We start from the raw sequence: 13,078 nt of genomic DNA, 5'->3' as shown, positions 1-13,078 counted from the left end.
TCTTATGCAATCGCTGTTCACTCCTCTTCCACTCATCCTTCTTATTCTATTCTGTTCCCAGACCAAGGACGATGCCTATCTGATTCCAACCCTTGGGCGAGTTTACCGGTTGGGCTCCACCTTGAGTCTCTTCAGCATGCTTTTCAGCTTCCTTCTTTCTTCTGTGTCCCACGTCACCCCCCCCCCCCCCTTTGTTACTTTCTTGGCCACGGATTCGGATGGATCCAAACCGAGGTCCGAAAAATTCTGTTCCCCTGATGGCGTTCTGTTGTTTTTTCCGCCAAATTTTATTGGAGCTTCAGGAAGCTGCCGTTATTACACCAATGGATCTAAATCTGTTGATAATGTGGAATAGGCCTTCACATCCTTTGATGGTATTGAAAATCATCTCTTGCAAACTGCATGTGGTGTGTTTACTGCAGAATTGTTGTCAATTTCCCAGGCCCTTACCTTTGTTAAACAGTCCCAACTCAACCGCGTTTTGTTATGTACTGACTCAGTGAGTGGCCTTCAGGGTATTGATCGGTGTTTTTCCCGCGATCCCTTGGTCTCGGCCATCAAATACCGTCTCGCTGATCTTCACCAAGCTGCTTGTTCCGTTGACTTCCCTTGGGTCCCTGGCCATGTTGGTCTTCCAGATAATGAGCTTGTTAATCGTTTGGCTGGGGGAGCAGTCACATACCACACCCCCCTTTTCTCTGTTACCCCTCCAGCAGCGGATTTACTGCTTCATATCAAATCCCACGTCTCACAATCTTGGGCCAACTCTTGGAAAGCTACCTCGCTGTGTGATGAGCTTCGTACAATTAACGTGACACCTGTCCAATGGCATTCTTCCTTCCGCCTCTCCCAAAAAGGCTCGACCACCCTGTGTCGTCTCCACATCGGCCATACTAGGCTGACCCATGGGTTTCTGTTGCGAAATGAGCCACCGTCACTTTGTAGTTGTGGAGCCTTCCAGTCAGTAGCACACATTTTGGTGGAACGCCCCCTTCTTTTGGTTCTGCGTATTAAGTACAGACTTCCCCGCACTTTACCTATACTTTGGCAGACGATCCCCGGATGGTTGAAGTGGTTCTCATTTTGCTCCGTGAAAGTGGTTTTTATTTTCAGTTATAAGGTTTTTAATCTCCCTCTGGAGTAAGTGTAGGGCAGTGACGTTTGGGGGTGTCTCCTACTGTAAGCTGTGTTTCGAGATCCCTGACTCCCCTCCCTGGCCAAGATGCCCTTTTCTCTCCCTTTTGCTCTGTTTTCATTGCTTTTTATATCTGGTTAAACTCCTTTTACAATACGCACTTTCACATTCTAGCGGTTGAACGCTTTTGAATAGCAGATGGTCATGCCTGCAACGCTTCAGAGGTGGGATACTTCCTGCCTCTCCAGTAGCCTTGGGGTTGCCCACTTGCTGACTTCCCTCCTTTTGTTTTCACCATTGACAACACTAGTGCACTTTTACGCTTTTTAGCCTTTTACCTTTTATCTTTATGACTCTTCTGAGATGTAAATCCGTCCAAATGGACCACCTTTGAAAATAGGGACTGATGACCTTGCTGTTAACCCTTAATCCCCAAGTAACCAACCGAACCAAATACCCCTGCGCTTGCTACACAAGAAACCTTCTGACGGGAAAATTTCGAAGAACTATTGAATTATCCAAAGAGTTAGAAGGTGCAGCAAAATCATCGCAAAAGAACTTCATAAAGCAAGCCGGACGGCTCACTCTTCGTGAAGTACTCGTTCAGCCGTCTGCATGTTAGCAAACCTGCCGCCTTCACGTTCCCTGCGAAATATCGACGACAGTAGGAACAAACCGTAATGTAAACCCATATTCAGTGTAGTGCTCCTAAGTCTGAACATTTGAAAATATAAGTGCTACCAAGCACCAAGTTATTTGCTGTGTCTCTGGCGAAACGTTCGTCACAATTTGTAAACATGCTGTTGATAGTGCGTGAAAACGAAGAAGATCGTCAAGCACGCATCGTGATTCGTTGTATAGTACATTACGTGTCTGAAAGCTACGCGCCTGGAAAGATAACATCGGTCACGCGCCAAAGAGACACCTCGAGTCAACCTGTCGGAATACTGGGAGAGAAACACACACTGATAGGCGAAAACATCACATCGTGTCGTCCTGCCTATCAGCGTCTTGGTCCATCTTTGTAACTCAGTTCGACAGCAATTTTGCATTACGATAGGCATTTTCTACATCTACATCTACAAGCCACCTGACGTTGTGTGGCGGAGGGTACCTTGAGTACCTCTATCGGTTCTCCCTTCTATTCCAGTCTCGTATTGTTCGTGGAGAGAAGGATTGTCGGTATGCTTCTGTGTGGGCTCTAATCTCTCTGATTTTATACTCATGGTCTCTTCGCGAGATATACCTAGGAAGGAGCAATATACTACTTGACTCCTCGGTGAAGGTCTGTTCTCGAATCTTCAACAAAAGCCCGTACCGAGCTACTGAGCGTCTCTCCTGCTTAGTCTTCCACTGGAGTTTATCTATCATCTCCGTAACGCTTTCGGGATTACTAAATGATCCTGTAACGAAGCGCGCTGCTCTCCGTTGGATCTTCTCTATCTCTTCTATCAACCCTATCTGGTGCGGATCCCACACTGCTGAGCAGTATTCAAGCAGTGGGCGAACAAGCGTACTTTAACCTACTTCCTTTGTTTTCGGATTGTATTGGCTTAGGATTCTTCCAATGAATCTGTCTGGCATCTGCTTTACCGACGATCAACTTTATATGATCATTCCATTTTAAATCACTCCTAATGCGCACTCCCAGATACTTTATGGAATCACCTGCTTCCAGTTGCTGACCTGCTATATTGTAGCTAAATGATAAGGGATCTTTCTTTCTATGTATTCGCAACACATTACACTTGTGTACATGGAGATGCAATTGCCATTCCCTGCACCATGCGTCAATTCGCTGCAGATCCTCCTGCATTTTAGTAAAACTTTCCATTGTTACAACCTCTCGATATACCACAGCATCATCCGCAAAAAGCCTCAGTGAACTTCCGATGTTATCCACAAGGTCATTTATGTATGTTGTGAATAGCAACGGTCTTACGACACTCCCCTGCGGCACACCTGAAATCACTCTTACTTCGGAAGACTTCTCTCCATTGAGAATGACATGCTGTGTTCTGTTATCTATGAACTCTTCAATCGAATCACACAATTGGTTTGATAGTCCATATGCTATTACTTTGTTCATTAAACGACTGTGGGGAACTGTATCAAATGCCTTGAGGAAGTCAAGAAACACGGAATCTACCTGGGAACCCGTGTCTATGGCCCTCTGAGTCTAGTGGACGAATAGCGCAAGCTGGGTTTCACACGATCGTCTTTTTCGAAACCCATGCTGATTCGTACATAGTAGATTTCTATTCTCCAGGAAAGTCATTATACTCGAACATAATACGTGTTCCAAAATTTTACAACTGATCGACGTTAGAGACATGAGTCTATAGTTCTCCACATCTGTTAGACGACCCTTCTTGAAAACGGGGATGACCTGTGCCCATTCCCAATCCTTTGGAACGCTACGCTCTTCTACAGACCTACGGTACAACACTGCAAGAAGGGGGGAAAGTTCCTTCGCGTACTCTGTGTAAAATCGAACTGGTATCCCATCAGGTCCAGCGGCCTTTCCTCTTTTGAGCTATTTTAATTGTTTCTCTGTCCCTCTGTCATCTATTTCAATATCTACCATTTTGTCATCTGTGCAAGAATCTAGAGAAGGAACTACAGTGCAGTCTTGCTCTCTGAAACAGCATTCGAAAGACATTTAGTATATCGGCCTTTAGTCTGTCATCCTCTGTTTCAGTACCATTTTGGTCACAGAGTGTCTGGACATTTTGTTTTGATCCACCTACCCCTTTGACATAAGACCAATATTTCTTCGGATTTTCTGCCAAGTCAGTACATAGAACTTTACTTTCGAATTCATTGAATGCCTCTTGCAATTCATTTTGAGGTATGCTGCATGCTATGTCACACAATTCGAGTATTCTGCAGGCTGTGCATCTGGTGGTCGGTAGAGTACCTGATGTGCTGCATAGGGCGAATTTGCTGGCCCAAACATTGACATGAGTTCACTGACATGATCCTCAGAGCACTCAGTTCTGTTCCAGCTTTGTGACACGTACAGTTACTCTGCTGGAAGATACCACCGACGTCAGTAAAGACATTGGGCATGAATAGCATTCACTTGACCCACAACTGTAATGGCAGCTTTGATTACTACCAACGGTCCATTGAAAGCTAATGTGAACCTCTCCCATAGCGTAATGCTGCCTCCGCCAGTAACATAGCAACTACGTTACGTAAGACTGTACAAGTATACCCACTCTATTTCGCGATTTTATTTAAAGGCTTCAGTAGTAATTTTAATGGTGATAACATAAGGGCTTTACCAAAATTTAAACCAATCTAATTCACGCCACCCATAAGGAGACATGAATTACTTTATTTTCGTTATGAATGAAAGTAGACGTATATGAGAGTAGCAGAAGGCAGTGGGCAGGCATAAGTCGAACGATCGGCTACGAGTCGTCTCGATCAGGAAGGAGCACTGATTGACGTCCCGGATATAGATGAGAGTACCAGTTGCGAGGGGAAATGATAGGTTTCTAGTACCTTCTAGAACAATTTCCGCGAAGTAATACGGTTCCGGTATCAGAAGGCGCGCGGGATTGTGAGGGCTGAGGGGAACCTTTCATGTACAACTTCGATGGCGATATTGCGAGATACTGGAGTCGAGAGAAAATAGTCCCGCTTGTTCTTAAACCTTCACGTGAACGAAAATATGTTACATGTTATCTAAAGCATATAGTTAAGGACAAGGCTTAAGAAAACGATCTCCTCTCTATCATTAGCTTATAAAATTAATACCGACCTGATTACTACTGCAAGAAAGGAAGAATGAACTGACTGTTGGTGTTAATAACGATCATCCTCCTTTACCTCCTCTGCACTACTGCAGATGACGTGTTACTGAGCACATTTGTTCTGCGCATGCAGTACACCTGAGGCGCCTAGTTGTTTCCACTGCTCTCTGTGGAATACGAAGGTTCTGTTATAGTTCACTAACCCGCTATCTTAAAGTTTATGTCCCCATCGCAGAAAACAGCACTCAGGTGGTAGGTTCTGTATCTTGAGGCTGAAACTGACTTTTAGCGAGGTTCTGTTCAGAAATAATGTATCACTTCTTTGGGATGCCATTCGCGTATGTTAATATAGCCACACGAGAAGACTACATGATCTTAACACAACACCTTCCGATACAACAAAGTACATGATCAAATACAACGTTTACGGAAATGTATCTTTACTCTATTTGTGGCACGTGTCTGTGCCTCGTGACTATCGGAGTGAATCTTTTAATACTGAATACTGGCCCCCACATCCTGCCACAGACAACATGACTGTACATCTCTACTGCCTAATCCAGAGTGACGAACAGCCCGAAACATTTCGTGCACCATACCAGAAAAGGTGTGACCCGAACGCTTCCGAAGTGTTTCGCCTGCAAATTCGTCAGTCCTTCGTTTTTGATTTAACTTGTTTTTAATAATTCTAAGATGACTGATTGATAGTCAGCTGTTAAGAGATATTTATATTAAAAAGTGAAGCCATTCCAATGAGTAGTTTAACTAATAATAATAACTATACTTTAACGTTTTGGCGCCCTTGCTGCGAACACAGCAGCCAATCACAGACCAGCAGCATTATGCAGGCGGTCTTTCTCACGGGAATGATACCGAATCTAACATCTGTCACAGGTACCTTACACCACATTTCGTCATCAATATACTTCTTGCATCTCCACTGCTCTGGGAACAGCTTCTTGCAGCCTAATATGATGGGTGACTATGCCAGAAATATTACATTATTCACCTGTGCTGAGGTACGAATAAGCTGGAGGAGAGCGCTAGTTTTGACGTTGGCGCTTTCGCTCTGGAAAATTGCTGGTTCCTGGTTGAGAGACCCCTATCTGACCGCTCCGATGAAATGCTAGTTTTTTCTGCCAATAAGTACTTTCACAGCACAAATGGCTTTCCAGGCACTGTTCACTATGTCTGGAACAGCAGTTGAGTAGCGACAGGTAACTTCACCATTTAATACGCCATTCAAAGCGTACGCTAGGCAGTGATTCTGATTGTGAGATACGAAGTCTCACTATTGCTCTGATGAACTTCAGAGCAACGGTGCAACCACGTATCACAATCAAGATACAGTCTTTTCATCATGGCTAATAGATTCCTTGCATGTCTGCGCTGGCGTGAATTTCCGGTAAGTCTTGAAGATTTTACTGTACATAAGATGGTAGGAGAGTCGGGTGCAATTAAACGAATCTAAATTGATTGTTTAATGTGGTAATGTTCAGGCTAGCGAGTATTTGCTGTAGTTGCATCATTGGAGGTCCCTCGTGACACTGCAAAATTAATTATTTAGCTCTGAGTGAAACCGGTATCTATCTCCTACACTCCTGGAAATTGAAATAAGAACACCGTGAATTCATTGTCCCAGGAAGGAGAAACTTTATTGATACATTCCTGAGGTCAGGTACATCACATGATCACACTGACAGAACCACAGGCACATAGACACAGGCAACAGAGCGTGCACAATGTAGGCACTAGTACAGTGTATATCCACCTTTCGCAGCAATGTAGGCTGCTATTCTCCCATGGAGACGATCGTAGAGATGCTGGATGTAGTCCTGTGGAACGGCTTGCCATGCCATTTCCACCTGGCGCCTCAGTTGGACCAGCATTCGTGCTGGACGTGCAGACCGCGTGAGACGACGCTTCATCCAGTCCCAAACATGCTCAATGGGGGACAGGTCCGGAGATCATGCTGGCCAGGGTAGTTGACGTATACCTTCTAGAGCACGTTGGGTGGCACAGGATACATACGGACGTGCATTGTCCTGTTGGAACAGCAAGTTCCCTTGCCGGTCTAGGAATGGTAGAACGATGGGTTCGATGACGGTTTGGATGTACCGTGCACTATTCAGTGTCCCCTCGACATTCACCAAAGGTGTACGACCAGTGTAGGAGATCGCTCCCCACACCATGATGCCGGGTGTTGGCCCTGTGTGCCTCAGTCGTATGCAGTCCTGATTGTGGCGCTCACCTGCACGCCGCCAAACACGCATACGACCATCATTGGCACCAAGGCAGAAGCGACTCTCATCGGTGAAGACGACACGTCTCCATTCGTCCTTCCATTCACGCCCGTCGCGACACCACTGGAGGCGGGCTGCACGATGTTGGGGCGTGAGCGGAAGACGGCCTAACGGTGTGCGGGACCGTAGCCCAGCTTCATGGAGACGGTTGCGAATGGTCCTCGCCGATACCCCAGGAGCAACAGTGTCCCTAATTTGCTGGGAAGTGGCGGTGCGGTCCCCTACGGCACTGCGTAGGATCCTACGGTCTTGGCGTGCATCCGTGCGTCGCTGCGGTCCGGTCGCAGGTCGACGGGCACGTGCACCTTCCGCCGACCACTGGCGACAACATCGATGTACTGTGGAGACCTCACGCCCCACGTGTTGAGCAATTCGGCGGTACGTCCACACGGCCTCCCGCATGCCCACTATACGCCCTCGCTCAAAGTCCGTCAACTGCACATACGGTTCACGTCCACGCTGTCGCGGCATGTTACCAGTGTTAAAGACTGCGATGGAGCCCTCTCGCAGTGTCCGGAGCAAGTATGGTGGGTTTGACACACCGGTGTCAATGTGTTCTTTTTTCCATTTCCAGGAGTGTATATACGCAAAGAGTAGACAGATTGTTCTAGAAGGGGCTAACGTATATTGCATTGTTCTATAGAGCATGATTCACTGCGAAGATAATTTGTGAACATGAATGAGAGGTGTGTGATCTTAAGGCGCGTAAGGGAAGACGTTAGCCTGCCACTGTCTTTTGTGTGCTCTCTGATTAACTACAGGTGCCAAACATTATTGTAACAGCAATCCCTTGCAGTTTTAACATGTGATTTATAGAACGACACTGCCCCTCTGAGTTATATTTTATTTATCACGGCAGCCCCGCCCCCCCCCCTCCCCCATGAACCATGGACCGTGCTGTTGGTAGAGAGACTTGCGTGCCTCAGCGATACAGATAGCAGTACCATAGGCACAACCACAACGGAGGGGTATCTGTTGAGAGGCCACAAAAACGTGTGGTTCCTGAAGAGGGGCAGCACCCTTTTCAGTAGTTTCAGGGGCAACAGTCTGGATGATTGATCTGGCCCTGTAGTGGTTCAAATGCCTCTGAGCACTATAGGACTTAACAACTGTGGTCATCAGTCCCCTAGAACTTAGAACTACTTAAACCTAACTAACCTAATGATATCACACACATCCATGCCCGAGGCATGATTCTAACCTGCTACCGTAGCAGTCGCGTGGTTCCGGACTTAGCGCCTAGAACCGCAAGACCACCGCGGCCGGCCTAGCCCTATAACACTAACCAAAACGGCTCTGCTGGTTTGGAACTGCGAAAGGCTGAAAGCAAGGGGAAATTACTGCTGTAATTTTTCCCGGGGGGCATGCAGCTTTACTGTATGATTAAATGATGATGGCGTCCTCTTGGGTAAAATATTCCGGAGGTAAAATAGTCCCCCATTCGGATGATGAAGAAGTTGATGAAGAAGTTGATGAAGAAGTTGATGAAGAAGTTGATGAAGAAGTTGATGAAGTTGAAGTTGATGAATTTGAAGTTGATGAAGTTGAAGTTGATGAAGTTGAAGTTGATGAAGAAGTTGATGAAGTTGAAGTTGATGAAGAAGTTGATGAAGTTGAAGTTGATGATGAAGTTGATGAAGTTGAAGTTGATGAAGTTGAAGTTGATGAAGAAGTTGATGAAGTTGAAGTTGATGAAGAAGTTGATGAAGAAGTTGATGAAGAAGTTGATGAAGAAGTTGATGAAGAAGTTGATGAAGAAGTTGATGAAGAAGTTGATGAAGAAGTTGATGATACAAAGAAATTATTCAGGTAGTGAAAGGAGATGAAAATTTAATAAACATGGTGACTGGAATTCGACAGTAGGAAATGGAAGTGAAGGAAACATAGTAGGTGAATATGGATTGGGGCTAATAAATGAAAGATGAAGCCGCCTGGTAGAATTTTGCACAGTGCATAAATTAATCATAGCTAACACTTGGTAAAAGAATCATGAAAGAAGGTTGTATACATAGAAGAACTGTGGAGATACTAAAAGGTTTGAGATAGATTATATAATGGTAAGACACAGATTTAGGAACCAGATTTTAAATTGTAAGACATTGCCAGCGGCAGATGTGAACTCTGACCACAATCTATTGGTTATAAACTGTAGATTAAAAGTGAAGAAACTACAAAAACGTGGGAAGTTAAGGAGATAGGACGTGGATAAACTGTAAGAACCAGAGATGGTTCAGAGTTTCAGGGAGAGCATAAGGGAACAATTGACAGGAACAGGGGAAAGACGGTAGAAGAAGAATGGGTAGCTTTGAGGAATGAAATACTGAAGGCAGCAGAGGATCAAGTAGGTAAAAAGACGAGGGCTAGTAGAAATCCTTAAGTAACAGAAGAGATACTGAATTTAATTGATGAAAGGAGAAAATACAAAAATGCAACAAGTGAAGCAGACAAAAAGGAATACAAACGTCTCAAAAATGAGATCGACAGAAAGTGCAAATTGCTAAGCAGGGATGTCTAGAGGACAAATGTAAGGATGTAGAGGCTTTTCTCATGACGGGTAAGATAGATACTGCCTACAGGAAAATTAAAGAGACCTTTGGAGAGATGAGAACCATGTGTATGAATATCAAGAGCTCAGATGGAAACGCAGTTCTAAGCAAAGAGGGGAAAGCAGAGAGGTGGAAGTAGTATATAGAGGGTCAGTTCAATAGTATGGAAATGGAAGAGGATGTAGACAAAAATGAAATAGGAGATATGATACTGCATGAAGAGTTTGACAGAGCACTGAAAGACCTGAGTCGAAACAAAGCCCGGGAGTAGACAACATTCCATTATACTGACAGCCTTGGGATAGCCAGTCCTGACCAAACTCTACCCTCTGGTGAGCATGATGAATGAGACAGGCGAAATTAACTCAGACATCAAGAAGAATATAATAATTCCCATCCCAAAGAAAGCTGGTGTTGACAGATGTGAAAATTACCGAACTAAATGTATAATAAGTCACTGCTGCAAAATACTAATGCGAATTCTTTACAGACGAATGGAAAAACTGGTAGAAGCCGACTTCGGGGAAGATCAGTTTGGATTCCGTAGAAATGTTGGAACACGTGAGGCAATACTGACCTTATGACTTATCTTAGAAGCTAGATTAAGGAAAGGCAAACCTACGTTTATAGCATTTGTAGACTTAGAGAAAGCTTTTGACAATATTGACTGGAATACTCTCTTTCAAAGTCTGAAGGTGGCAGGGTAAAATACAGGGAGCGAAAGGCTATTTACAATTTGTACAGAAACCAGATGGCAGTTATAAGAGTCGAGGGACATCAAAGGGAAGCAGAGGTTCGAAAGGGAGTGAGACAGGGTTGTAGCCTATCCCCGATGCTATTCAATGTGTATATTCAGCAAGAAGTAGAGGAAACGAAAGAAAAGTTCGTAGTAGGTATTGAAATTCATGGAGAAGAAATAAAAACTTTCAGGTTCGCCGATGACATTGTAATTCTGTCAGAGACAGCAAAGGACTTGGAAGAGCAGTTGAAAGGAATGGACAGTGTTTTGAAAGGAGCGTATAAAATGAACATCAACAAAAGCAAAACGAGTATAATGGAATGTAGTCGAATTAAGTCGAGTGATGCTGAGGGAGTTAGATTAGGAAATAAGACACTTAAAGCAGTAAAGGAGTTTTGCTATTTGGGGAGCAAAGTAACCGATGATGGTCGAAGTAGAGAGGACATAAAATGTAGAGTGGCAGTGGCAAGGAAATCGTTTCTGACGAAGAGAAATTTGTTAACATCGAGTATAGATTTGAGTGTCAGGAAGTCATTTCTGAAAGTATTTGTATGGAGTGTAGCCATGTATGGAAGTGAAACATGGACGATAAATAGTTTGGACAAGAAGAGAATAGAAGCTTTCGAAATGTGGTGCTACAGAAGAATGCTGAAGATTAGATGGGTAGATCACATAACTAATGAGGAAGTATTGAATAGGATTGGGGAGAAGAGAAATTTGTGGCACAACTTGACTAGAAGAAGAGATCGGTTGGTAGGACATGTTCTGAGGCGTCAAGGGGTTACCAATGTAGTACTGGAGGGCAGCGTGGAGGATAAAAATCATAGAGGGAGACCAAGAGATGAATACACTAAGCAGAGCCGGCCGCGGTGGTCTCGCGGTTCTAGGCGCGCAGTCCGGAACCGTGCGACTGCTACGGTCGCAGGTTCGAATCCTGCCTCGGGTATGGATGTGTGTGATGTCATTAGGTTAGTTAGGTTTAAGTAGTTCTAAGTTCTAGGGGACTAATGACCACAGCAGTTGAGTCCCATAGTGCTCAGAGCCATTTGAACCATTTTGAACCACTAAGCAGAATCAGAAGGATGTAGGCTGCAGTAGGGACTGGGAGATGAAGAGGGTTGCACAGGATAGAGTAGCATGGTGAGCTGCATCAGACCAGTTTCAGGACTGAAGACAACAACATTATTGCTTTAATGATTCCCCGCAAGTCTCTGTTATACTTAAGTACTTTCCTTACTGCATCACGCGTCCGCAGAGGCATCGGACAGCGTTCCATCTCTCGGCAGGCATAATGTTTTGGATCAGCAGCATTTGATACTCGACTACTGAGCAACAGGTTACCAACTGTTGGTCACAGATACGCACTGCGTTTTCCTGTAACGCTCCCAACTGGACTTTGACAAACAACGATTCTGCCGATATTCTGCCTCGTTACAGCTGAAGACAAATGGTCGAGGCTTAACACCCAGTCTGTGACTGATCGATTCAGGGACACAGGCGGGTGGTCTGTGGCTGGAAGCGTTGTTTGTCCCGACAGCCTCACAACTGCAAAGACAAAAAATGTAACCGCACTAGGTACACAATCTAAAGACTTGAGTGTCACTAGAAGGGAGTAGTGTCAATGAGGAACAGGTACAAAGGAACGCGACTGGCACAAAATGATGTATTGCGAAATGCTAAACAGGAACTAATACCAAGATAATAAAATAAAGCAACAAACCATTATGAAGTTTGGCGGAAAGTCTCCCACTGGAATATGTATAGGTCCCACTTAACTGGTAGAACACCAGAATCTGAAAACGGAAGCCAATGTCTCGCAGGAAGCAATAGTGAAGAATCATATTATGACGCATGTCCTACTTTTAGAGTGGTTCTGGCAATGCTCGGTAAACCAGGATCGGATCCACTAAGAGATAGAAACAGCTCTAGAAACCCCGCAAATGAACTTTTCATTAGTTGAAATTACATCAAAGACCAAGAGTAATAAAGAACTACTCACAGGCTTAATAGGTTACGTTCAGATTGCATGACGAAAGTATTTGCACTTGAGACAATTACAAGCGGAGTATTATAGAAAAGTAATTGATAAATAAAACTTTCGGTATTAAGGTATGAACCTTTGAGAAAGAGGCAATGCTTTACAGTTACACATAATGGAACCAGTGCGGCCAACTATAAATGAGCACAATATTAGGTACATCCACAAGAAAGGAATTTGACACGGAAACTGAACTAAATTCAGGACGATACAATACCACCAAAGCATATAGGATTTCATAGAAATTCCTTTGATTTCAAAAGACTACATTTTATACACTAATTAAACGCGGTTAGAACGGAAAAACTATTTTTTCACATTTTCGGAATACACTATAAAATATGCAGTTTGTCGAATACTTTTATTTTTAAAAAAATATAATCTACACAGGTTGAAACTGTTAAGATTTATTAGTGCATTACTTCAAGATCTAATAAAATCGGTAATTTCTTATACAGAAGTCTGGATTGCTGTGTTATAAAGGTTATATTACGTGTTTGTGTTAGTAACACTGTCAAAAACAGTATCGAATCGTTTCATAGTATAAAAACAT

At 44.0% G+C, this 13,078-nt stretch overlaps 1 protein-coding gene across 1 annotated transcript in view; it reads left to right on the top strand.

The window, feature by feature from the left end:
• Positions 1-13,078, top strand: part of LOC126273420 (uncharacterized) — a 60,214-nt gene that overhangs the window by 34,365 nt on the left and 12,771 nt on the right. The window contains exon 2 of the mRNA XM_049976972.1: positions 8,627-8,985. Within this exon, the coding sequence (XP_049832929.1) occupies positions 8,627-8,985 (359 nt within the window). The remainder of the gene's footprint in view (positions 1-8,626; positions 8,986-13,078) is intronic.

Source organism: Schistocerca gregaria, chromosome 5 (genome assembly GCF_023897955.1).
Source record: "Schistocerca gregaria isolate iqSchGreg1 chromosome 5, iqSchGreg1.2, whole genome shotgun sequence".
NCBI classification, from domain to species: Eukaryota; Metazoa; Arthropoda; class Insecta; order Orthoptera; family Acrididae; genus Schistocerca; species Schistocerca gregaria.
The sequence above is the reverse complement of the archived record's forward strand: the minus strand, read 5'-3'. Positions and strand labels throughout refer to the sequence as shown.